Here is a 26,754-nt window from a genome sequence, read left to right as displayed (position 1 = left end):
GATGTTATTTGTGTCATCAAAGGGCGACGATACAGCAATGGGGAAATTCCAAATTCTTGAAAATTCACTTAAAAGTGTTTCTCAGAGTAAAGATTTTCAGCCGGTGTATACCAAGTTCATTGTATTGTTTCCAGCAGCAGGTGCAATTATGAGCAAGAATCGCGAAAAAGAGTCCAAGAAACGCAAAGCGGATGAGATTAACGACAAGAAAGTATTCGAACAAGATGAGATTGATGAACCTATTCTTGAATTTGTGAAAGAAATCTTTCGTTTGCATTTATTATGGATTCTTTGGCAAAAGACTTTGGAGATGCTGGGGCATAATTCTTCAACATTAGCAACGTTGAAGGATGCAATTCCGCCGCTGCTTCGTGGTGTGGAGAAGTGTGAGGAAGCATTAAAGCTCTTGGATTTTCAGCTGAGACGTTTGGTGGAAAAATACGAAAGTGATACGCGTGAATTCAATAATATGAAGGAAAGTGATGAGTACAAGGAAATGATTTCAAAGTTTAATGAATTGTGGGATCACATGTAAGGAATCAGGACTGATGAATCTGAATCATCACAAACAAGTGGTTTAGCAGAAATATCACTCATGGTGTTAGTTCTTTAGGTTTTAAATGCTTTTATTTGGCGCATTCATATTCTTAGTTTGTTGAATGTAAATGAGTTTTTCATGGAAATCGAGCAAGAGTTGGTTCTGTAATTCTTTGTTTCAAATGTCGTTGATAATTAGATCTGTGATTGTTATTTTTAGTTATGAGTAAATCAACTCACTTTGGAAATTGAATATCATTCATAATTCAAGACTATTCTTCTACTAATTCTTTAAGAGAATCGGGCAACATTGATCTTGAACATGACTTTAACGGTTAGCAAAGAAATCGGATTCTGTTTATGAGAATTTGAAATCTTTAACGGGGAGAGAAATCAACCATGGTAAGAATCTGTTTCAAATGGTTATATTTCTGATGTTCTTGATGTCAAAAGATGACGATGTTATGGCGAAATTTAGAGTTGTTAGATTAATTTTCATAAGAGGATGCTATAAATGAATATAAGGAGCATAGAAATGGCATTACAAACTATAGACTAGAAATCTAACAAGAAATTAAAACTCTAGTTCAACCTGAAAAAGTGCTAAAAGCTTTATTGAAGTAGAAAATCAAGCGAACTCAGCAAGAGATGTATTGTATTGAGGAACAGGAGGTGGCCATAATGGAAAACACTGACTATATGTCTCCTTCCAATCGTACAAGTGATGCTCAGGCCTTTCATCGGAGTCGTGGCAGTTGCATTGACCTGCATATTTAAGACTTTTGGTTCTCAAGTTGCAACAAAGAATCCCCCCGTCCTCTATTCCGAAATACACAATGCTAAAATCATATGGATGTAAAGCAATCAATGTCGACGACCATAAATTAAGCAACCAAAAAGCACCAAAAGCAGTTATACACTCTTCCAGCCTTACCTTCTGCTTCAAACTCCATTTTCGCTGCTCGTTCAGCTGCCAAATTTTCAATATGCAGCCGGGAATTATCACCTGAGCTACGCACAAGGCGCCACAGCATAATCCAAATCCTTCCATAGGCTGAACAACAACTCCATCAAAAACTCCATCTCCATCTTGAGGAGGATCATATTTATCTTGAGGAAGATGTATGACCGAAAGGAATTTATTATTGTGGATGTCATACACAACAATATATTTCCATCCGATATCTGCCCAATGCAACAATCCACCATGATGAACTGCAGGAGAAGGAATTTGAGGCCATTTTATCGGAGTCGGAGTCGTCACCATGGAATGACTCCACTGCCCCGTCTCTGATGAAAATACACAAACCCTTAACTCGGACGTGATTTTATCAAAAGGCGTAACCATTCGAACCACCTTGAAGCTGCGGTAGGAATCATCGCAAACAAATCCAAGAAAAACTCTTTCCATTCTAGTTTCATCGGAGATTGGTGCGGGTGGGAGAGTAACAGACTGCTTGGTTATGGGATTGCATATCATGTACTGATAATGCCAATACTCGCCTATAGCACATAATAACAAGCCGTTGAAGGAACCGGCAGTGAACCATTCCTGGCCTATGAAATCTAAAGAAAATTCAAAGTCGAAAACGTCTATAGGAGGAGGAACCATCAACACCGCGTGATGATTGTAACACTTTACAATGAACTCCTGCTCACGAGTAATCTGATCATAATTAGACTGGTTTCGCTGACAGAACCGATTCTGAAAGAAATTACTTGAGATCAGGGAGCGCCATCGCTTGCACACCGATTGACACTGGATTGCTGATTTCAGACAGGGAATCCGATGAAGAATTTCTGTTAAAACATCATCATCCGTCACCACTTCGTTCATGTCCATAACTCCCTTCTCTTGTCTCTAATGCTTTGTATGTACTTGAGTTTATATAGAGTACAATGTGAATGTACGAGGAAATAATAATGACTACACTAATTAGGAAAAGCACTAATTAAAGAATATACAAAACTGAAAAAGAATCCTAATTAGTACTAATAATATGTTTTTTGATAATCTAATTAGTAATAATATTAGGTACCAACTTGAATACACGCTTCTTTTTAAAAAGCAACAAAATTATGTTGGAATCAAAGACTACTTTGTAAGGGTTTTCAAAATTAATCATCACCTTTTAAATAAGGATTAATACCATAATAATCACGACCTTTACTTGAAATTTCATTTTAATCACAATCTATAACAAATATAAAAGTGTATTCGCGGGGGGAACACTTCCATTTATGGACAAAAATACCCTCTATATTTTATATATTCCTTAAAGATATGAACATACAAGTTGACATTCCTAATTCTCCTAAAAGATCATAATATACAAATTGACACTCCTAATCCTTAAAGGATATATTAAAAACATACAAGAATCTATAACAAATAAGTGTTCCTAATCCTAAGAGGAGTTGCACAAATTTACGACTATAAATACAAGAAAATGACAACCTTCATTATCATTAAATAATCATATCATAGCTCTCATACTTTCAATTCTTCTTTGAATCCATCTTCATCTCCTGTATTTTCCCCATATTCAGCTCCTGCTTTCAAACTAAAAATCCAAAACCTGCAACTTTTCTTCTTTACCTCCCCATATTCAGCTCCTACTTTTAAACCTTCTTTACCTCCATATCTTCAGCTTTTTCTTTCAAACTAAAGATCCAAAACCTGCAAATATATATTCATTAGTTATTTACTATGGAAAATAATATTGATTTGCTTCAACCATATCAAAAAGAATGGTCTATTAGCGTTATGGTAATTCGAAGCGGATCAATAGAATCATATAACAATGGTTCTAACAAAAAAAGAAAAATCATATTAGTTGATATTAAAGGAACCAAAATACAAGCTATTTTATTCAATGAAGCGGTGGAAAAGTTCAAAGATTGTTTAGAAAGAGGCAAGACTTATACGATCACTAATGGAGTGGTTAAAGCAATTAATTCACATTATCCTAATGTGAATGAAAGAATTGAACTGTCTCTGACACTATATAGCACTGTCATCGAATGTGCGATAATTATTCCAAGAGATGTTTTAATATTTAACTTTACATCGTTTAATGATGTAGAAAAAATTTCTGATGAGAAGACTATGGTAGATATATTGGGCATTGTAGAACATGTCAAATCTGCTTTCACGGTGCAAACAAGAATGGGGATACCAACTAGAAAAAGAGAAATACTTCTTCTTAATGACAAATTGGAAAAGCTAAATTTAATTTTATGGGGAGATCTAGCTGACAATGAAGGTGGTGAAGTAGAATCTCTCCTTCAAAATTCGGACCAGAGGCCAATAATAGCCTTATCCAATGTCAAAGCAAAAATATATGCCGAAGAATTACAACTCAATACAACTCAAGTTACAACAATAGAGATAAACTTAGACTTACTAGAAGTGGATGAACTACGTGAATCGTATTATTCCAATATATTGGTAAACAAACAAGTAAGTTTTCTTTCGTCGCCTAATAAATTTACAAAGGTTTCAGAAGTTACATTGAAAGAAATAATAGAAAATAAGTATCAAGAGATTCAATGTTATTTTGAGGCAACTATATTATCGGTTGTAAATAGCAACAATCCTTGGTATAATTCTTGTAACAAGTGCAGCAAAAAGATATATCCAAACAAAGGGCATCTAAAATGTTTCAATTGTAATGATGAAAATCCTCAATATACTCCAAGGTATATGCTCAAACTACTTGTCTCAGATTCAATCGAAGAAGCATATGTCACCATATTTGATAATGCAGAAATCTTGATTGGATGTCCGGTGTTTAAATATATGAAATTAAATATGGACGGACCAAAAGAAGATATACAATTTTACAAGAAATTGATGTCTTGCCAGTCAAAACAATATCGTTTTCTTGTGATGTTGAAAAAAGATAAGGAAGCTGATTATGCAAGGAAGCAAATGGTTGCATCAGATGTACAAGAAGTTGAAGACAATAATTCAGCAAGAGAACTCAGAGATAAGGAAAAGTTTAAAGACAATAATCAAGTTATAGAAATAAAAGATGATGTCCTTGAAGCTGAAGGAGATACAAGATTAAAGAAGAAAATCAAGATTGAGAAAGATTAAATATGTTTTATCGTATTTTTTTTTCAAGATCGAGAAAGATTAAATATTTGACTCTTTATGTTATTTTTTATTTAATTGTATTTTTTTATTTTAATAATATTATTTTACATAGATACAAATAATTAATATATATATATATATATATATATATATATATATATATATATATATATATAATTCAAGAAACAAGTATTATTTTGTCAATTATTAGAATGAATTTACATGATCAAAAGCAGGTGCCAAATTTTAGATTGGCTATGAAATACTTAAGATGAGAATTACCAAGGATATAAACAAATTAATCAAGGACAAAGCACAAGTAATAATTTTAAAGGAAATAAACAAACTAATCAAAAACAAAGAAATTCAACTACGCAAGAAAAATATGTGTGGAGCCTTAAGGATAATAGTAATCCAGAAAAACTACAAATTATTTGTGCTTATTAGTTTTGATAGCTTTTATATTTTCAATCTTGTAATAGGACATAATAACAACAACATTCAGGATAATAATAATAACAATAATAATAATAATAATAATAATACTTACATATGAAATTGAGTTTCCTGGGTTGGTTCTCCAAAAGCTGCATACTCATGATTCTTCTTTTTCCAGGATTTTAAAACAATCAATCTTCTTTCTCAAAATTCAAAAGCTAACTATCTCTGTATAATCAATGAATCTATTAATTAATCAGACCCACATGTCAAAATAAGTATATTTTCTAAAATTCAATTGCTGAAACTGAAATATGTATCGAATAAAATCTGAAATATGTCATAATCATTCACTACATGATAACCTCCAATATATCAAATTACAAGTGTAAATATAAACAAAAACTACAAATTCAGATTGAAATAAGAACAACCAACAAATACTACAGACTACTCTGAAACTAATCACATCAACTTAACTCAGGCAAAACGACGTAATTTACGTAAATAAGAGAAAGAAACTGAAATAATCTCAAAGCAAAAAAAAACTATTCTGTCTAAAAATTAAATCACAATAACAAAACCCAAGTAAATGCACTCTTTCAAACGCAATCCTTATTAATAGATTTACAAACAAAATAAGCACATTCCAATCAGACCCACAAGATAATAAACATCAAATTTGAAAAAAAAAATTGAGGAAAATCATGCCCAGTTCTCTGTTCCAAATTTACAACTTAATCAAGTTAAAGAGAATGATCATTTACATGAAGTAAATAGCATGGAATGATTATTGAATTGAACACAAAGCAGCTAATTTTTAGATCAAACGAAAAAATAATCAAAATTTTAAACAAATTAGGGTTTAATTGAAGGAAGAGATATCACGATGTACCTGTTGTTCCAGACCTGATTTGGAGTCGAACCGGCATCTGTTCCTCAACATCGAGCTTGGTGATGTAATATCGCATTTCTGCAGAAGCAGATTGTTCGCCATTTCTGGGCTGCCTCACACGATTTTGTTTGGATTTTATTTTTAATACTTCTCATTAGTTTTTAAAATCTCAATTTAAATAAAATAATCATATTTAATCACAATGAGAGAAAAAACATTAAAAAAAATTAAAAAATAAAATAAAATAAATCTATTGCTTCAGAAATCATATTCTAATTAGGAAAAACAAATATCCTGCTAAATATATGATTATTAGAAAACTAAATATACAATGTACATTAAAACAAAACCAATTCCTAATCCTAATGGGATTGTACAAATACCACTATAAAATATGATAGCCACTAGACATACGAGGAGATACAGATTCAATATTCAACCTAAAAATATGGTGAGAAACTATAAAAATTTGAGTTATGAAAAGAAACAAGAATACATCCAAAAGAAATCAACAAAAAATAAAGAAAGAAGATTGGCAAACAAAACATCAAACACAGAGACATATGGCAGCAGCTCATCTAACCAAGAAGTACCGACTGAAATTCAAAACAAAACTAAAAATGACAAGAAAAGAGAACTCACAAATATAATGCCAGATATAGAGAGTAATGATGAGCAAACGAATTCAAAAAAACCACGTGTTGAATGGTTATGTAGAGCCCAAATGGACAAGGTTGAATATGATGGAGAAATATCATATGAACCGGTATGCTCGCCTCTACACAAGCTTAAAAAGGTCCTTCCATGTAGCTATTGCGGAGCTAAAAGATTTGAATACGAGCCACCGACATTTTGCTGCCAGAATGGAAAAGTAAAATTGGCAACATCAAAAATTCCAGAAGAACTATTATTATTATTCACTTCAGACTGTGAGGAAGCAATCCAATTTAGAAACAACATCCGACTATACAATAGTATTTTCGCATTCACATCATTTGGAGTCAAATTGGACAAAGAGTTAGCTTCAAACAGAAAAGGAGTTTACACATTTCGAGCTCGAGGACAAATATATCACGAACTACCAACTTTAATTCCACATGACGGAATTCCGAGATACTTTCAACTATACTTTTATGATAGTAGCAATGAGCTAGAGAATCGAATGAATGCAGTTGGAGAGGCAGATTTAAATAGACAACTCATGGAAAAACTGATGAGCATTTTAGCAGACAACCCATATGCTCAATTCTTCCGAAGTCTGAATAACTATGAATCTCACAAAAATATTGAAATTAGGATCGCATCAACTGTAAGATCAAATCAGCAGGTATATAATGCACCTACATCAAGCGAAGTCGCAGCTATTTGGGTGGAAGGAAACAGCCCGAATGCTCCATTTGAAAGGGAAATAATAATTCATGCACACTCAGGACACAATTACAAAATCAAGCAGTTTTTCGGCTGTTACGATCCATTGCAGTATCCCTTTCTCTTTCCAAAAGGTGAAAGTGGATGGCATCAGAATATTAAAAGACATGACCCGTCAAACAAAACAAACTTGCAACAAAGCGGAATTAATTTTCAAAATGTTGCATCAGCCTCTGAAATAATTGAGAGAGAGAATCAAGTTGCCAAACCAAATACCCGTGGAAATGTGTCGTGCCGAGAATATTACTGCTATAAACTACAAATAAGAGATGCAGAATTCCCAATACTACTTCTTGCAGATCGCCTGCTGCAGCAATATGCGGTTGACATGTACATCAAAATAGAAACAACAAGACTTGATTATATAAGAAGGGAACAATCGCAAATAAGAGCCGAGTTATATTCCGGAATTGTAGATAGCATAATAGCTGGCGAGACTAGAGCAGATCAAGTGGGGAAAAGATTAGTGTTGCCCGCATCTTTCATAGGAGGACCTAGAGACATGCGACGAAGGTACATGGATGCAATGGCATTAGTTCAAAGATTTGGAAAACCTGATTTATTTATAACAATGACATGCAACCCCGAGTGGGAAGAAATAAAACAAGAGTTAAAACCAAATCAAACTTCAAAAGCAAGAGCTGATTTGATTGCAAGAGTTTTTCGAGCAAAGCTACAAGATCTCAAGGATTTGTTATATAAAAAAGAAATTTTTGGCCGAATAGCAGCTCATGTCCATGTTATAGAGTTTCAAAAAAGAGGTTTACCACATGCCCATATATTAATCATATTGCATCCTCATCATAAATTGTCAAGTCCGGATGAATTTGATAAATATATCAGTGCGAAAATTCCCGACAAAGAAAAGCATCCAGATTTGTATGAAATGGTTTCAAAGCACATGATGCATGGCCCATGTGGGAAAAAATATCCTACTTGCCCCTGTATGATTGAAGGAAAATGCAGATTTCACTACCCGCGCCAGTACTCACAGCAAACAACACTAGGAAAAGATGGCTATCCTATATATAAAAGACCAAACAACGGACGACAGGTGAAGACAAGAAAATGCGGATTGGACAACAGATGGGTTGTGCCGTATAGCCCATATCTATTGACCAGATATAGTTGCCATGTAAATGTAGAAGTTTGCGCGGGATATAAAGCAGTAAAATACTTGTACAAATATATATACAAAGGGCATGATCGGGTAGCTGTAAATATAGCTCATGATGAAGACGCTAACCAAATAGATGAAATAAAACAATTCCAAGACGCAAGGTGGGTGTCTGCGCAAGAGGCTATGTGGAGAATTTATGAATTTGAACTAAATCAAATGCATCCAGCTGTTATAAATCTTCAATTGCACCTCCCGAATAAGCAATCAGTTGCATTTTGGAAGGGACAAGACTTACGATACGTTGCTGATTCCGAACACAACAAAAAAACAATGCTAACAGAGTTCTTTCATACATGCGCAACAGACAAGTATGCTGAAAAACTATTATACAGAGAATTCCCAGAGCATTATACATGGAGCGGGATGGAAAGAATATGGTCAAAAAGAAAAAATAAAAAAGTGATAGGGCGTGTCAATGCAGCAAATCCAATTGAAGGCGAGAGATATTACATGAGGATTTTGTTGAGTCATGTAAGAGGACCAAAATCATTTAATGATTTGCTAACTGTCAACGGTGTTCCATACTCAACATTCAAGGAATCAGCAATGAACAGAGGATTGCTAGAATATGATAACAGTGCATCAGAATGCATGAAAGAAGCTGTAGAGTACCAAATGCCAAAAGAACTACGAAGACTATTTGCCACATTATTAGTGTATTGTGATCCTCCAAGTGTTAGACAATTGTGGGACGATAATTATGAAGCCATGGCAGAAGATTTTAAAAAAATACTTGAAAATTCACTTGAAATGCAGATTTCTTCTACTCTTGAAAGCATCAACTATTATTTAAAAAGCATGGGAAAAAACATAAAAGACTATGATTTACCAAAAGTAAAGGCAAGAGCAGACCAAATATTCTCAAACGTGACAAAAGAAATTGAAGAAGAGATGGCAATAGAAGTACCACAAGAAGACCTCGATGCAACAAATAAGCTAAATAATGAGCAAATGAAAGCATATAATGTCATTCTTGCAAGAATAAATTCAAAAAAAAGTGGAGCATTCTTCGTTGATGGACCAGGTGGAACCGGGAAAACATTCCTTTATCGTGCACTCCTTGCTAACATACGTTCAAAAGGAATGATAGCTCTAGCTACAGCAACATCTGGAGTGGCAGCAGCAATTATGCCCGGAGGAAGAACTGCACATAACCGATTTTCAATACCTTTAAGTCCTACGGAGTCCAGCTTATGTGGGATTTCAAAACAAACTGGCAAGGCCGAATTATTAAGGAAAGCAACACTAATAATATGGGACGAGGCGCCGATGGCTAAACGATTTGCAATAGAAACTGTTGACAGAAGCCTTAAGGATATTATGAACAGTACAGAACCATTTGGAGGAAAAGTTTTTGTCTTTGGAGGAGATTTTAGACAAGTACTTCCGGTGGTGCCTAAAGGAACAAGACAAGAAACTGTTAGCTCAAGTCTCATAAAATCATATCTATGGGAAAAAATGGAGGTGTTGAAATTGACGGTAAATATGAGGGCCAAATCGGACAAAGATTTTGGCAATTTTCTACTTCGAATCGGTAACGGAGAAGAACCAACAAAAGGAGATAACTTGATAAAGATACCAGAAGAGATGGTAATAAAAGACGGAGATGACAATGCCTCCGAAAATGCACTTATTGATGCAGTGTACCCGTCATTGCAAGAAAATTCTACCTCGCCAAATTTCATGACAAATCGAGCAATATTGGCAACTAAAAATGAATATGTAGACAATTTAAACCAAAAGATGATAACATTATTCCCTGGAGAAAGCAAAATCTATAATAGCTTTGATGAGGCGGTAGACGATACAACTAATTACTATCAAGAGGAGTTTTTAAATACTTTACTGCCGAATGGATTGCCTCCACATAAGTTAGAACTGAAAGTCAATTGCCCTATCATGCTGTTAAGAAACTTAGACCCTTCAAATGGATTGTGTAATGGAACAAGAATGGTATGCAAAAAATTTGGTAATAATGTCATACACGCTGAAATAACAGTGGGCCAACATACTGGAAAACAAGTGCTTCTACCAAGGATACCATTATCTCCGGCAGAAAATGAAGGATATCCATTTCGTTTCAAGAGAAAACAATTTCCTGTGCGTCTCTGTTTTGCTATGACTATAAATAAGGCACAAGGACAAACAATTCAAAATGTAGGAGTTTATTTGCCAGAACCAGTTTTCTCACACGGACAATTATATGTGGCACTTTCTAGAGGAGTTTCATTGTCAACAACTAAAGTCCTTGTGAAGTCTGAAAAAACAAAGAAAGCAAAAGGAATATATACGAAAAACGTTGTATATAAAGAAGTTCTACTTCCTTAGAAATACAATATTGTTTCATTTATTATCCATCAAAATAGTGTACATTTTTCACAAAAAATATACATTTCAGCTCAATAACAAAAATATTTGTTTATATATAATAGATTTAATAACAAAAAAACAAATAACACAATAGCTTAATAGCTAACATTACACTCTTTCTATATATTAGCTTATTTATTTTAAAAAATCAAAATATCAAATGTAAACAACAAAATAATCAAAAAAAAATGCAACAATTTTAAATATAAATGATGATGCATATTTAAATAAAAATCAAGTTCAAAAATTATAAATATAAATCATAATACGTATAAGATTAAAAACACGTCAAAAAATTTCAAAAAAATAATCAATATAAATAAAATAAATATACCACGTGCAGCGCACGTGCCCAAATACCTAGTTTTTATAAATTGGCATTTAAAGTCGTAATATGACTCGTCAATTTATACATCAATTAAATTTATTATGTTATACCAATGAATTTTATTTATAATTAATATTATATATTTAGTTAGAATTTCTATTATAAATAAATATAATACTTCAATTTTTAAATTTTTAAAATTAACTGACTCAATAATATTTATTTATAATTTATTATGTTAATCAAATTTATTATAATTATATGGCCTAATTATTCAAAAACCATCCACATTTTTTTTCATTTATATCCTGACGTAGGAAAAACAAATCGTTTGTAGCCTTTTTGGGGTTTCTATGTCTCAGCTCTACCTCAAAGTTAAAAAATTTGACAATTTAATTAATCTAAAGATAAAAATATTAAAAACAACTAAATAGAAAGATTATGTCATATTTTTTTTATTTGAAAAAATACAAACAAGTCCTTCAATTTTAAAAATTTTCTAATAAATCCTAATAATTAATTAATTTTATAAATTTTATAGAAAAATTAAATAAATCAAAACGCTTCCGACTTAACCAAATTTAATTGACGAACTCACCGTGACCCACCGGAAGCGACAACTCCTTCTCCATATTTAAGAAGGAGTAAAGCTCCTTCTCTAATCTACAAAGGAGCGAGCTGCTCCTTCTCTACTGTTCCTTCTCGGGAGCAGGTCCATCGGAGAAGGAGCAGCACCTCCATTCGGTGGGCCGCGATTGTTTAATTTTGTAAATGGTGTTTTTTTTACGGTTTTTGATTTTATAAAAAATTATTGATAGTTAATAAAAATTAAATAAAAAATTATTATTATTTTTGAACTTTTTTGAAGAAGAGGTGTTTTATATTATTAATAACATTAACGTTTAATTAGAAAATAGATTGAAATTAATTTAAACATTTTTCAAATAAAAAGGGATCAATTTAATATTTTTGGGCAGATGTGAAATATAAAAAGCAAAAAAAAAGGTATAGACGGTTTCTTTCCCTATGTTTGGGTATAAATGAAAAAAAAAACTAACGTGGATAATTTTTAAGTAATTTGGCGTAATTATATTAATGTATTTTATTGTATAATCAATTAATTAGAGTTTTTGTTGGATTAGAAAATGTTTTGTTATTTAATTTAAAAAATTTCATTAATTGAATTCATTATCAACTAATAATGTGTTTTTATTTATAAATGAAAAATGGGTGGTTTTTATAAAAAAAGTCAAGGATAGTCTTGAAAAACTTTCACTTTTTAGCCTCTTTTTATTTGCACTATGACTTTATAAAATCGTCGATTACACCTAAATTTCCACCATTCATTTTCAATTTCACCCTAACTTAATATTTTTGACACAGTGGTAACCATGTCAGCCAATTCCGCTTACTCATTGGCTGACACGGCTGACACCGTGTCGAAAATGCCTTTGAATCTTCAAATCTTAAAAATTATAACCTAAAAATTAAAATCTTAAAAATTAAGGTCTTTTTTGGCTCTTTTTACATTTTATAATCTTCTTCCATTTTCTTCCTCTCTGTTTGTTCATTCTATCCAGAGGCCGTTGGCACCAGTTTCTGTCCTCCTATATCGCCACCCAGAGCCACTGTTGTTCTCTGGTGCTGTTACAACTTTGCCCCAACCGATGCCACATGTATAATCGAGATTTTGGATTTGAGTATAATTGACGATTTTACAACATCAGGTGAAAAAAAATCAGACCATTAATCAAAAGTTAAAAGAAAAAAATAAATAAGAAAATATTATAATTTGGTAGGGAATATATTAAATATTTAGGGTATTGGCGAAACAAATCTCAACGTTTTATCTTTTTAGTGATTTAAGCCTAACGTTATAAAACTTTACGAAATAATCCTAACCTTTCCAATTTTTACAAATATAAACCCAAGTTTTAATTTCAGCTATCTTATCATCTTTTTTAGAGTACAATTTGCACAAATCCAAAATGTCGGAATTTTATTTACAAAATTTTAAAACGTTGGGATTTAATATACCAATAATATAGATGTCACATAAGTAAATTATAGGGTTAAGCTACAAAATTCAAAAATTGAAAAGATTAAAATTTATTTTATAAAGTATAAAAATTGGATTTAAATCATAAAAAAATGACACGTTAAGATTTATTTTATCAATATCACTCAATATTTTAATGATCAACAAGTTTCTTGATTTGCTACACATAGCAGATACAAAAAGCAAAAGCTGAATAAGAGATAGGAGTGACCAACAAATTCTTGATTTGGTGAAAGAGATTCTTGGACTTAGAGCTGGATGCATCAAAGATATCATTGATTTTTAACATTTAGACTGATTTATATATTACCCATAAATGGGAATTAAGACATAATTTTCATACTAGAAACAAATAAGTTTTCAGAACTTGTCAAGTTAGCAATTTACCATTATCTTCAATCACATTTTCATGAACTGTATCTTATAAGTCTATGTAATAACAAGAAGGGCAAGCCATCATGATCAAAAATAAATTATATTTCTAAAATAATAATATCTACATATATATTTTTTTTCTCAACATGGCTTGTAACCAATAATAAGTGTTACTTTAGACAGTAAGATCATCTCTACACTAGTGCTAAAAATACCTCACAATGCTATAATTTAGCATTTAGTATAAAAAAATCTATTTCCATTACACTTCTATTTCATGTGCTAAATTTAGTATATGCTAAACTTTGTGTCAAATTTGTTAGAAAATTTAGCATATGCCAAATTTTATTATTTCTAAATTATTTACAGATTTGCCATCAATAATGATAATCACTTATAAAATTATAAATTTAACATTTAATTTAGCATTTTGCAATGAAGTGAATTTCAATAATATGTGCTATATATACCATTTTATCTTATTTTGGCTCAAAGTATTTTTTAAAAGCATCTCCATTGCATGTAGTATTTTTTAAGCTATTTTTAACACAAAATAAGATAAAAATAAAAGGAAAATTACAACCTTTGTTCTATAGACGAATTAATTTTGTAAATACATGTTTCAGTAAGTTATATACACTTTTATCTGTCAAGTTTTAACTTTTTTCTGACTTTTTTTATTAACGAAAAATACTTTTTTTTAATTTCACAAATACCTTTTTCGGTTTCCAATTTTGGTTTTTGGTTTTTTCAGTTCGGTCGACCGAACCGACTGATAGGAGTAGAAATACTCCTATTTTCTATGTCGGTTTTGGGTCTTCTAATATGCTTTTATTGCTATAATTGAGCTATTTTGGGTCTTATTGTGTGTTTTAGTATTTCAGGTTAAATACATGGAAATCAATGAGTTTTGGGTTTAATTTGAGCATTCCGAAGGTTTCCGAAGCAAAGAGACGTCGAAAGCACATTTACAAGCCTGAAAATCTGACCCCGCTGCACTAATTTACGAATATGGACCAGTTCAAGACTTCCAATGAAATTGTGTTCTTCATAAGAAATAAAGTAGACATCTTAAGCTTTCCAGAGGTTCAAGAACCAACTCATTTGGAGGTTTCTACATCGAGTTATGAAGTTTTGAAGCCAGTGGTTGTGCAGCAGAAATAGTGTCTCTTTCGAGACAAACGTTTGTGCATGTCTCGATCGAGAACCTCACCTTCTCGATCGAGAAGCAAGGCAAAAAATGGCAGAAAATTGTGAAATCTTGCTTCTCGATCGAGAAGATGACTTTAATGAAGCTTCTCGATCGAGAAGTGAAGAAAACTCAGAAAAAGATCAAATTTCGAGTTTAGAGCTTTGCTTGGAACATTTCCTTATTAAGCCCAACAAAGTTTGTACTAGAATGTTTTATATTTCCTCTTTTGCTTTTGCCTATATAAGGCACCTTATCTCTCAACTTTAGGATATCACTTATTATGTAACAACACTTTTAGTCATCTTTTAGGAGTAGAATAACTTAGGGTTTTGTGCCTCCATAGTTTCCACCATTGTTGGTGCTTGGAAGCTTTTATTGCTTTGTAAGAACAAGATTTACCTATTGAATACAAGCTTTTATCTTTGATTCTTCATTATCTTCTTTATGATTTATTGTTCTTCATTTAAGGTAATCATTCTCACTTTTGTTATATTAATTAATTATTGCTTAGTTGTTGCTTTAACTTTAATCATGAGTAGCTAAACTCCTAGTCTAGGGGTTGTTATGATTGTCATGTTTAATTGCTAGATGATTGGTTAGGGTTGTATGAGTTAGGGTTTTGTTGTGTTTATTAGTCTTAATGCCTAGATTAAGTTGGCCTCTTAATCTTTGATTAGTGTTTGATTAGTGAGGGCGAGAGTTAAACTAATCAAATAGACGTAGTTAAGCATAAGCTTAAGACCTAGATGCACGAGAGTGATTTAGGGATTTAGCGGTTGTTTGAGTTTGCGGATTAATCGGATTGATTGGTGTAGTCGACATTCAATTGCACGAGAGTGAGTTGGATTTCGACTTATTAATCAATTGTCGGTTCTTCGACTTCCGGCTCGAGAGAGCGGATTTAGATACCTTAGAATGGCTTGACCCAAACCAATACCCGTATACCCAACCTATCTACCTAGAAATTGCTTGGGCATGATTACTAACCCTTAGGCGCTTTTAATTATCGTTTTTTAATCCGTTAATCATTTAGTTGTTTGTTGTTGCATTTCTTTAATTGTTTAGTGATTAGTTGCTTGAGTTTATTTCCGTAGTGTTAATCAAAACCAATCACTCGTTTGCTATCCGAATTGAATTTCAAGATCGACTTCGCTCACTTTAAACCTCTCATCCTTGTGGGTTCGACAACCCGGACTTAAAGTCCACTCTATTACAAGTTGGCATTATCGCGTGAGCGTTTTTTGTCAACAAGTTTTTGGCGCCGTTGCCGGGGATGAGGTTGCGTTTAATTGATTGAAAGTATTTTGAAATTCGGTCGAGTTAGCCTTATTTTCTGTTTTTACTTTTCTTTTGTTAGTTTGTGTTTTCGTGAATTACACTTGGTTTTCTTGTTTGTGGTTGCGTAGGAAATCTTGGACTTTATTGGTTTATCTTCAAATATTCTTTTTGATGGAAATTATGGTCGGAAAGGAGTAATGGCATGGAATCAAAGTTATTTCCCGTCCCAAAACATTAAGTACAATTGTGATATTTGTGGGGATTTTAGTCATACCGGAGCCGAGTGTCCTTCACTCTATTCAAATTGGAATGACCATGTCAATTATGTGGGTGATCAATGGCAAGCTAGTGACCCTTATTCCGACATGTATGATCTAGGGTGGCACAACCCTCCGAACTATGGTTGTAGCAACAATTGGGAGAACTTCAATGAAAACTTGAACTTCGATTCAAGCTATCACCCACATCAAAACCAATGGGACCTCAATTCCAATATTGGCAATGAACCACAACAATCACATGGTTTTCAACAAGATGAAATGTTTGATGAATCTAGCAAAATCGACAAGATCATGGAGTTGTTAGATAGAATGGAGGTACATCATGAAATTCAATCTACACATCTTCATAACCTAGAGATACAAGTTGCTCGGTTAGCAAGTGATTTGCAAGAGACAAACCAAGAAGGATTACTAGCCGTAATTAAATCTTCTCCAACACAACATGATATGGCCATAGAGTTGAAAGATAATGGTGCTTTAGTAGAATATCCTCACACAATGGTTCACATAGAGATCGAAAGAGAAAAGTGTGAGGATGTTGAACTTGAAGCTCAAATTTCCAAGCCACTTACTTGTCCCAAGAGTGTAAATGATGAAAGTGAGGAGAAATTTGGTATTACGGTACTCTATGAGGAATTCAACAAATCCTTTGATTATAAAGATCCATTCTTAGAGGGGTTTGATTCCGAGTATGATGGAAATAATACCAAGTATATGAAGATGCTCCATACTCCCCATGCTCATTATTTTAGAGTACAAGCATTCTTCATATCGCATGAGCTATATTTGAAAGAGCCAACACGGAAAAAAAGGGAGAAGATGCTACCAAGACGGCTTCCGCATGTTCGGTTGTATTTTTAACAATTTTTCTTGAAAAGTCTAGCTTGGGACTCTAACTAAAGCGCGCTCGGGAGGCAATCCCGAGAGGTTCGATTTCTTTTCTTGTCATTTATCTTTTGTTATTTATTTTTAGTGTTTCATTTATGTTATTTTGCGTTTGATTGAAAAAGAATTGATTCTCTAACCCAAACTCATGCAATTTTCATATATGTTTTATTTCTTAGCATTGAGGGCATTGCTTAGAAATAGTGTGAGGAGGGTTGGAAAATTGAATCTCGTTTGTGTTTAGATTGTTTTAGGTTGTTTTTATGTGTTTATGCTTTTATGTGTTTATTTAGTTGGAATGTTTTAGGATGTTTGTGTTGTTTTAGGTTGGGATTTTGGTGCCTTTAATGCATGAAGTCTTTGCTTAATTTTGTAAGCATGTTATCTAAGTTGAATAAAATGTTTGAACCATATCAATTGTCGATTTTCCGGTTAATGAATGCTTAGAATGATGTTTCTCGAGTTAACAATTTTTGGTGATGCTTGCCTAATGAAATGCCAATCGTATGACATGATTCGATAGGATTAGGGTGAACTCACTTGTGAGCAATTTTAACCCTCGACGCATGCTCGATTTAGCTTGATGCGGATTCATGGTATGTATGTCATAAAATTGTGTAATTTTCAAAATCTGGGCATGTTTGGTATAGTTGATGTAGTTCTAGCATATGGCAAAAACACACATTTTTCGTTGATTGAATATTTTGAGCCTACATTTCTTGTTGTGTTTTGCATGCTTAGTCCTAGAACTTGCTCGGTGTCCGTTCAAGATTGCATTGTTGAGTTTTTGGCAATTAGATGAGTATGGCAATTAGGATTACACATTTCTTTAAACCACTTAAAAATCCTACCCTTTTACCCCTAGATAACACAAACTTGAGCCTAAGACCTTTCTTGTTTTTAAACCACATTTTCACACATTTAACCTTTCAAAACTTTACCTCTTTGAACACCACATTTGACTTGATTGACTTTAATGTAGAAACACTTGATCCTAACTTGATGAAAAGAAAAAGAAAAGTGAACAAAATGCCTTAGTAGAAAAGAAAGAAAATCAAAACAAAGAAAGAATAAAGAAAGTTTAGAAAAAAAAGAGAAAAAGAAAGAAAAAGAAGTTGAATGCAAAAGAATAAATAGAGGCATGAAAAAGAAGAAAATGTTCACATTGTGCAAAATTCCAAGGTAGATCAATTTGATATATTTTGTAAGTTAGTCATCAAGTTACTTGTTTAACCAAAAAATTTACATTTCTACCTACCCTAACCCTTAACCCCATTACAACCCAATAAAGTCCATATGATAATTGTCGGAAATCGAACTAGGTAGTGGAGTTCGGACTATGAGCAAGCTTATGGTGACTTTTCATGCGTTCCTTTACACCTTGATCTTTTGAGCGAGTGAAATCTAGAGAGGATTATGCCATTGCTTGAAACTTAAGAACTATGCCATGTTTTGCCCAAGTTAGCTTGTGATAAATTTGTGTACATGTCCCGCATATGATAGCAACCTCGAGATGTAACTTGTTTTGTTAAAGTGCTTCCGTGATTGTAGTCTTAATGTCATCGGATCATGTCATTGTAATTGCATTCCTCATTTGTTTGCATCACTCTTAGTTGTTGGTTCTTGAAGTATTTGTTTGAGTATTCATTGGTTGGAATGCAATGTTTGATACATGTTCAAGTATGAGTTTATTAGTTAGCATGTGTTCTTAAGTAAGATTCATTTATTGCTTGAGGACAAGCAAGGGTTTAGTGTGAGGAGGTTTGATAGGAGTAGAAATACTCCTATTTTCTATGTCGGTTTTGGGTCTTCTAATATGCTTTTATTGCTATAATTGAGCTATTTTGGGTCTTATTGTGTGTTTTAGTATTTCAGGTTAAATACATGGAAATCAATGAGTTTTGGGTTTAATTTGAGCATTCCGAAGGTTTCCGAAGCAAAGAGACGTCGAAAGCACATTTGCAAGCCTGAAAATCTGACCCCGCTGCACTAATTTACGAATATGGACCAGTTCAAGGCTTCCAATGAAATTGTGGTCTTCATAAGAAATAAAGTAGACATCTTAAGCTTTCCAGAGGTTCAAGAACCAACTCATTTGGAGGTTTCTACATCGAGTTATGAAGTTTTCAAGTCAGTGGTTGTGCAGCAGAAATAGTGTCTCTTTCGAGACAAACTTTTGTGCATGTCTCGATCGAGAACCTCACCTTCTCGATCGAGAAGCAAGGCAAAAAATGGCAGAAAATTGTGAAATCTTTCTTCTCGATCGAGAAGATGACTTTAATGAAGCTTCTCGATCGAGAAGTGAAGAAAACTCAGAAAAAGATCAAATTTCAAGTTTAGAGCTTTGCTTGGAACATTTCCTTATTAAGCCCAACAAAGTTTGTACTAGAATGTTTTATATTTCCTCTTTTGCTTTTGCCTATATAAGGCACCTTATCTCTCAACTTTACGGTATCACTTATTATGTAACAACACTTTTAGTCATCTTTTAGGAGTAGAATAACTTAGGGTTTTGTGCCTCCATAGTTTCCACCATTGTTGGTGCTTGGAAGCTTTTATTGCTTTGTAAGAACAAGATTTACCTATTGAATACAAGCTTTTATCTTTGATTCTTCATTATCTTCTTTATGATTTATTGTTCTTCATTTAAGGTAATCATTCTCACTTTTGTTATGTTAATTAATTATTGCTTAGTTGTTGCTTTAACTTTAATCATGAGTAGCTAAACTCCTAGTCTAGGGGTTGTTATGATTGTCATGTTTAATTGCTAGATGATTGGTTAGGGTTGTATGAGTTAGGGTTTTGTTGTGTTTATTAGTCTTAATGCCTAGATTAAGTTGGCCTCTTAATCTTTGATTAGTGTTTGATTAGTGAGGGCGAGAGTTAAACTAATCAAATAGACGTAGTTAAGCATAAGCTTAAGACCTAGATGCACGAGAGTGATTTAGGGATTTAGCGGTTGTTTGAGTTTGCGGATTAATCGGATTGATTGGTGTAGTCGACATTCAATTGCACGAGAGTGAGTTGGATTTCGACTTATTAATCAATTGTCGGTTCTTCGACTTCCGGCTCGAGAGAGCGGATTTAGATACCTTAGAATGGCTTGACCCAAACCAATACCCGTATATCCAACCTATCTACCTAGGAATTGCTTGGGCATGATTACTAACCCTTAGGCGCTTTTAATTATCGTTTTTTAATCCGTTAATCATTTAGTTGTTTGTTGTTGCATTTCTTTAATTGTTTAGTGATTAGTTGCTTGAGTTTATTTCCGTAGTGTTAATCAAAACCAATCACTCGTTTGCTATCCGAATTGAATTTCAAGATCGACTTCGCTCACTTTAAACCTCTCATCCTTGTGGGTTCGACAACCCGGACTTAAAGTCCACTCTATTACAAGTTGGCATTATCGCGTGAGCGTTTTTTGTCAACACCGACCGATTGCACAGTCCTATTTTTCAGTTTTTAATAATTCATTCTTTTTTATAGATTTTTTTCTGGAATTTTTTTTATTTTTTATATTATAACAATAGTGTATATACAGTGTTTTTATGGTGTTTTTATAATGTAAGATTAGTGTATATATAGTGCATATATAGTATATTTATGGCATTTTGTAGTGTTTTTATGGTTTTTACCATGAAAACACTGCAAATGCACCATAAACACTGCAAATGCACCATAGATATACTAAAAACGGCAGAAATACACCAAAAAAATATAGATATCTCGAAAAATACCAAAAATACACTATAAATACACCAAAAATACACTAAAACGTAAATATATTATAAAATTACTACAAATGCACCATAAATCAATTTGTTCTTTACAAAATCAGTAACAATAAACAAATTTATGAATAAGAAAAATACAAAATAAATAATTATATGAATAATAGAACAATTTTATAAACAAAAAATTATAGATCTACAATAATTTGTTTATAAAATGTTTAAATCATTATAAAAAAAACTTAAAAAATTACACAAATTTAAAAACGAGTCGAGAAATCCATAGAGCAAACGGAAGAGACGAATGGACTAGCGCGAATGGAAAAGACGAATAGAAGAACAACCGGAAACAACGAGATATCCATCGGAAGTAAACGAACGGAAGCACAAACAGAAAAGCGAACGAAAAAAAAAGCGAACGATAAAGACGAGCGGAAAAGTAACCGGAGGAGACAAACTGAAAATCAAACGAAGTAGAAGAAAAGAAAAGAGAACTTTAAAAAAAGAGTGGCTATATAAAAATTTAACCTAAAATGAGATAAGACTTCTCTATATAGTGGGTATTTTTGTAAATAAGTTAGAAAACTAGGTAGCGTAGAAAATAAGAAAAAATGAGCTAAAATATTGTAAATATTTTGCCAAAAATAGGTATTTGAAAAATAATCCCATTAATTTTTACAATAAATTTTGATAAAAATAATCTTAGCCTTTCAAAAAAAATTAAAATGAACCCTCTGCCCTTAACTGTGTTAAACTGGCAAAAAAAACAAATACTAATTTGGTCCCTTAATTTATAATATTAGACTTAACAGTCATTTTTTTATTATTTTTATAAATTAATTCAAAATTATTTAAAATAATAAAAATCTACTATACAATTTGTTTAAATATAAAGTAATAAATTGTATTATTTTCTTCTAATAAATTTTAAAAAATAAAACTGAGTAATTAATTTTTTTACCAACAGCTATAAATTATACAAATTGTGTCAACCTGTAAATTTTTTAATTGAATAAAACTATAAAAATGATTGTTCTCAAATACTTTCACCTCTATAGTAAAGCCACAAATATTTATTAATTTTCTTTATAATGTCATTTATATATTTATTTAAAGGCCAAATTATTTTTTAAAATCTAAATATATACAACTAAACCTTTTTATTTTTACGATTGTATCCAATTTAAAAGGTTTTATCAACTATAATTCTTTTTTTTTTGAAACTTTTTCAGTTATAATTAAAACTATAAATTTCATTTTTAAAATCCAAACATTGTTTAGTGTCAATAAAGATCTGCCATCTCTTTTAATTTCAGCATTAGTTTGATGATGGGAGTCACATGTAATGAGTGACTAGATCTCAAGAAATTCTCTATGTTTCTTCATTTTGATTTACACTCGATCACTTTTCCAGTTTTTTAAGGTAATAATAGCCAAAATCAACATGTCAATGAACATTTTGCATCCAGGTTAGAAGTAAATTAATGCAGAAACCACCCTTGAAGGTATAATCAGCACGGTATCTTATACCGTGGGGAAGTGTTAGAATAGCAAACAATTTTCACAGTACAAAATTTATCATATTTCTAATCCAGCGATCAGCGATTGTGATTGTATCGGGCAAGACAAAAAAATATGCTTTATCTTGATTTTGTAGCACATCATCCTAGAAAGCTGGTTATCATAAACTACTCCCTGTGACAAAAAGAAATGAACAAAAATCAGCTATAAAACCAACTGTTTATGATCAAAGTATAAAAGAAGATGAATGTTCTAACACATAGTATAACCAATCAGAGTAATCAGAGATGGAATTATGGAGCATGTAATGAATACTATCACGTATGTTATGCAACAATCAAAACGGAAAAAAGTCTGCCTTGCGTCTGCAAAAATGCTACAATTCTACATGTTTTCAAATTTTCCTATAAGCGCTTCCAGTAAAACATAGCGTATATTTGGCGATGCTTTGCGCAAACATAAAATTATAAATACAAACGTAAGACAGTAAACGCAAGTAGAAGCTTAATGGAAATTCCAACATGAAATTGACAATGACTGGCAGAATTCATCACTGTAACTCTTATGAGCAATAAATCTTGGCATCTAATGATAATCAATTGTCATTATATAATTGGACCAAATCTACAGTAGGCGGTCTTTCAACATCATTTATGAAAACTGCATTGATATATGCCTTCTACTGCCAAAAACTAATCCAACATCAACTAACAGCTACTACCATTAAGTTGATCTTCAGAGCCACGGAGACTGCTCATATCGTTCAAGGATCTAAGCAAAGAGATGTATATGATGGGAAGTAGATTTCCTTGTGAATAAAGCTCAGAAAAGACACTAAATACAAGATCCCAATGCTTTCAGATGCTCCCAAAAAAATAGTATGGAGTATACAATTCTAGATGGCATGATGCCATCTTAAACAGCAGATAAAGCATGACTATAACTGGAATTTTATGAAAAATCATGCACTCCTTACTGTCTGGTGTAATATGAGGCAACTCAATTCTATGCTTCGGCAATAATTACCTAAGTCTAAATACAGAGTGCCATAACTATCAGTCCAAAATTGACTCTTGATGACCTAATGAGTTTATGCAGAAGGTAAATTCTTACAGGACCAAGTAGGCCTACAGAGTCTGTTCTGCTGTTCTAATAAAAACAAAAAGAGTTTGATTTTGCAGTCAAATAGAAAAGTGGAATTAAAGGAAATAGAATTACGTGGTATATATAAAAGAAATAGAAAATAGAAAATCAATCTATATGATTTAATTAAATGAAGAGTGAAGGGCATGTAGTAATTGTGGTTAACCTTTACAAAGTCTTCGATTTGGAGTTTTGGACAAGCAGATTTCATTCAAGAACTCCATAAAACTAGTGCAGTTTACAGTATCTTTGAACCGATTTGATATTCATTACATGACAAGTACAAAAGAAGCTTTAAAACTCTTCTATGCTCAGAATCACCTTCCCAACTTACAAAAGCAATGTTTCACACGCGTAATGTAATAGTAAAACTTAAACATGTTAAGCGATAATCGCAACCCTAGGCCAGGCCAAACAAGACTGAGCCAGAAAATGTGTTGCATGTTCTATCAACATGCTTATATAGTCAGAAAAAACAACATTTAACAAGTCGTCTGATGAGACAGCAAAATTAATTAACAAAGAATACATGTCAATTTATTTGTAAAAGTACAGATATGAAGCAAGGCATCAGTGTTATATATCTGATTAGGCATTAAGTGTAAGAAAACAACAGGTCTGAGACTGAGGAATCAAGAGAGTGCCGCTTCCTGCAGAAAGACTTTAAGAATCTATAGTTAGTTTGATTTGGCAACATGAGCATAGAGTTATAGGGATCATTCTAACTTCAATAAGTGTTCATGACAATGTTCTAGAATATGATGTGCCACATGCTGTGATATGGCAAACTATGAATATATGCGGCTTGATCTCTACCAATATGTACTTGACCATGAATTGTTTGACTCCTTGCTAAACTACTTATCAAAATAACTACAGTTACTACAAAAACAGCAATCAATAGATGGTGAGCCGATATACTTTGTTCTCGATCACACACACAGCTAAAAAGTACCAAAATACACAACTCATATCTAATGAAACAAAATTGCATAAAAAGAATAAATATTCATAACGCATAAACAAATCACTTACCACTTAATGAGCCACCCAAACAGAAAATGCTGCATAATAGGAACTTTCTCCAAGACTTCAGCTTTATACATCTTAAGCAATCCACTATTAACCTTCTTCCAATTAGGAACGCCACTTATATCATCCAACAATGGAGAATGTTCAGCAAACAAACCTTTTTTAACCTTCTTAATAAACACAATACCAGAAAGATACATAAACTCATCCGAAAAATTCTCCAAAATATCGTCATTATGAATGGACTTGGGTTTCATATACTTATGATCAATCAACTGCGAAGAACCGAATATAAACGGCAGGAAATGGTAATCATCTAAACCCCAAACACCATGCGAACCCGCAGGCTCTAACGAATAAACCGATTGCAATTTCCTCATTAACTCGATATACTTGACAAAAACCCTAGACACTACAGCTTGATAATCCTCTTCTTTGATCAACTCCATTCTAGCTAAACAATATAAAAAAGCAGCGAAATTAGTTTCGTGACCGGTACCGTAATCAATTCGACTAGAATTCCCAAAACTGTCAGTAAAATAAGGAATAATCTCGACCGTTGATTGTTTAAGATGATCAGGTAAAAACCCTAGCATTAGAGACTCGCTGTTCTGTTCAAGGCGGTTCTGCCAGGTGCGGTATGAAACGTTGCCGTAGCGAGCGGATTGCTGAACGGGAGGGATTTCTTCAATCCAATTAATTAGGGTTTGGAGGATGGAAATTAGGGTTTTGATGGTGAGTGATTCGTGGAATTGGTCGGAGATTTTGCAGCCGCGGATAGATTCGGAAAGCGCGACGATGAAGCCGAGGAAATTTTGGCCGGCGGTGGAGTTGTGGAAGCGGCGGATATCGTCGGGGGATTGAATTTTTTTAATTGGGGTTTCGAAGTGGTAAGGAGGGGAAATGGGGAGGATTTTTTGAGATTGGGGGACGGGTGCGAGGATTATAGCTTGTTGTGTGTTGTTGTTCGGCGGGAGATTTATCGCCGGAGAACGGATCGGACGGTATGCTGGAGGTGGCGACATTGAGGGGAATTGAGTTTGCTGATGTGGAGGTGGAGGGTAGGCAGTTGGACCTCCGCAATTTATGCAAGTTGGGGCAGTGCATGATGATTGTGACGGTGGTACAGAATCGGTTGGAGATTCCGGCGGGGATTGACTGTGATGATGGTGGTGGTGGTGGTGGTGGTGGCAGCCTTCGGAATTGGAATCTTCCATTTTGATGGTTAAATCTTCGGTAGATACGAGAGCTGATGATTCATATTTATGAGGAAAAATTGCACTACTAGTCTCCGAACTTTCAAAACAAATTTATTTAGGTGTCTGTACTTTTTTTCTTCAAACCAAAGTCTGAGCTATTTTAAAATAGGCCGAATAGTAAAGAAATACAAAATGTTTTTCAGAACTTTCAAAATCTTCAACATTACCCCATTTTTCATTTTTCAGTTTCAATTATAATCAATTGCTCAAATTTGAATGGAAAACAAATTCAATATATGCTTCATATTACTTAATGTTTGAAATTTTAAATGGTAAAATAATAAATTAGAATACTATGAAATAATATTAACGACATGATTAAAATTTGTTTTACTTTAATTTGAGCAATTGGCTATAATTGAAACTGAAAAATAAAAAATTGGCGAAAATTGAAGATTTTGAAACTTTGGACCATAAAAAAAATATCGGAAATGGAGTATTTTTTTATGATTAAGCATTTAAAATATAGGTAAAAAAAGCTCTAGTAGTTTCTCCAAAAATATCGGAAAACAAATTTTTTTTTTCGACATATTTAATCCCTCATTATTATATAACTACAATTAAACCCTTCTGTCTATTAATGTTAAAAAATAACATCAACAACTGACGTGTCACCTCAATCAACCAATTAAATCCAACCAATCAAAATTCAATTAAATTTATCAAAACTCAATTAAACCTAATTAAACAGAATAAAAATTAATTAAAGCTAATTAA

The 26,754-nt window shown here is 32.8% G+C and overlaps 4 protein-coding genes across 4 annotated transcripts; 2 read left to right on the top strand and 2 right to left on the bottom strand.

The window, feature by feature from the left end:
- Window positions 1-1,165: 1,165 nt before the first annotated feature.
- LOC126672853 (F-box protein At5g49610-like) lies at window positions 1,166-2,380 on the bottom strand. The gene has a single exon (XM_050366805.1). It carries the CDS (start codon window positions 2,378-2,380, stop codon window positions 1,166-1,168), a length of 1,215 nt encoding a protein of 404 aa, XP_050222762.1.
- Window positions 2,381-3,247: 867 nt separating this feature from the next.
- Window positions 3,248-4,639, top strand: LOC126672852 (replication protein A 70 kDa DNA-binding subunit B-like). Its single transcript, XM_050366803.1, has one exon. It carries the CDS (start codon window positions 3,248-3,250, stop codon window positions 4,637-4,639), a length of 1,392 nt encoding a protein of 463 aa, XP_050222760.1.
- A 1,727-nt stretch (window positions 4,640-6,366) lies between these two features.
- LOC126672851 (uncharacterized) lies at window positions 6,367-10,908 on the top strand. Its single transcript, XM_050366802.1, has one exon. It carries the CDS (start codon window positions 6,367-6,369, stop codon window positions 10,906-10,908), a length of 4,542 nt encoding a protein of 1,513 aa, XP_050222759.1.
- An 11,644-nt stretch (window positions 10,909-22,552) lies between these two features.
- Window positions 22,553-26,046, bottom strand: LOC126674792 (uncharacterized). The gene is made up of 2 exons (XM_050369303.2): window positions 24,782-26,046; window positions 22,553-22,777 (listed from the first exon to the last, which is right to left on the bottom strand). The coding sequence occupies exons 1-2, from the start codon at window positions 25,993-25,995 to the stop codon at window positions 22,771-22,773; spliced, it is 1,221 nt and encodes a 406-aa protein (XP_050225260.1). The 5' UTR covers window positions 25,996-26,046; the 3' UTR covers window positions 22,553-22,770.
- Window positions 26,047-26,754: the final 708 nt, after the last annotated feature.

Source organism: Mercurialis annua, linkage group LG3 (genome assembly GCF_937616625.2).
Source record: "Mercurialis annua linkage group LG3, ddMerAnnu1.2, whole genome shotgun sequence".
In the NCBI taxonomy this organism is placed as follows: domain Eukaryota; kingdom Viridiplantae; phylum Streptophyta; class Magnoliopsida; order Malpighiales; family Euphorbiaceae; genus Mercurialis; species Mercurialis annua.
Note: the sequence above shows the minus strand (reverse complement) of the source record. Positions and strands in the feature narration are given on the sequence as shown.

What these genes read in the sequence shown, in the direction of transcription:
- LOC126672853 (XM_050366805.1), bottom strand. Translation starts at nt 2,380, where the DNA reads ATGGACATGAACGAAGTGGTGACGGATGATGATGTTTTAACAGAAATT.
- LOC126672851 (XM_050366802.1), top strand. Translation starts at nt 6,367, where the DNA reads ATGATAGCCACTAGACATACGAGGAGATACAGATTCAATATTCAACCT.
- LOC126672852 (XM_050366803.1), top strand. Translation starts at nt 3,248, where the DNA reads ATGGAAAATAATATTGATTTGCTTCAACCATATCAAAAAGAATGGTCT.
- LOC126674792 (XM_050369303.2), bottom strand. Translation starts at nt 25,995, where the DNA reads ATGGAAGATTCCAATTCCGAAGGCTGCCACCACCACCACCACCACCAC.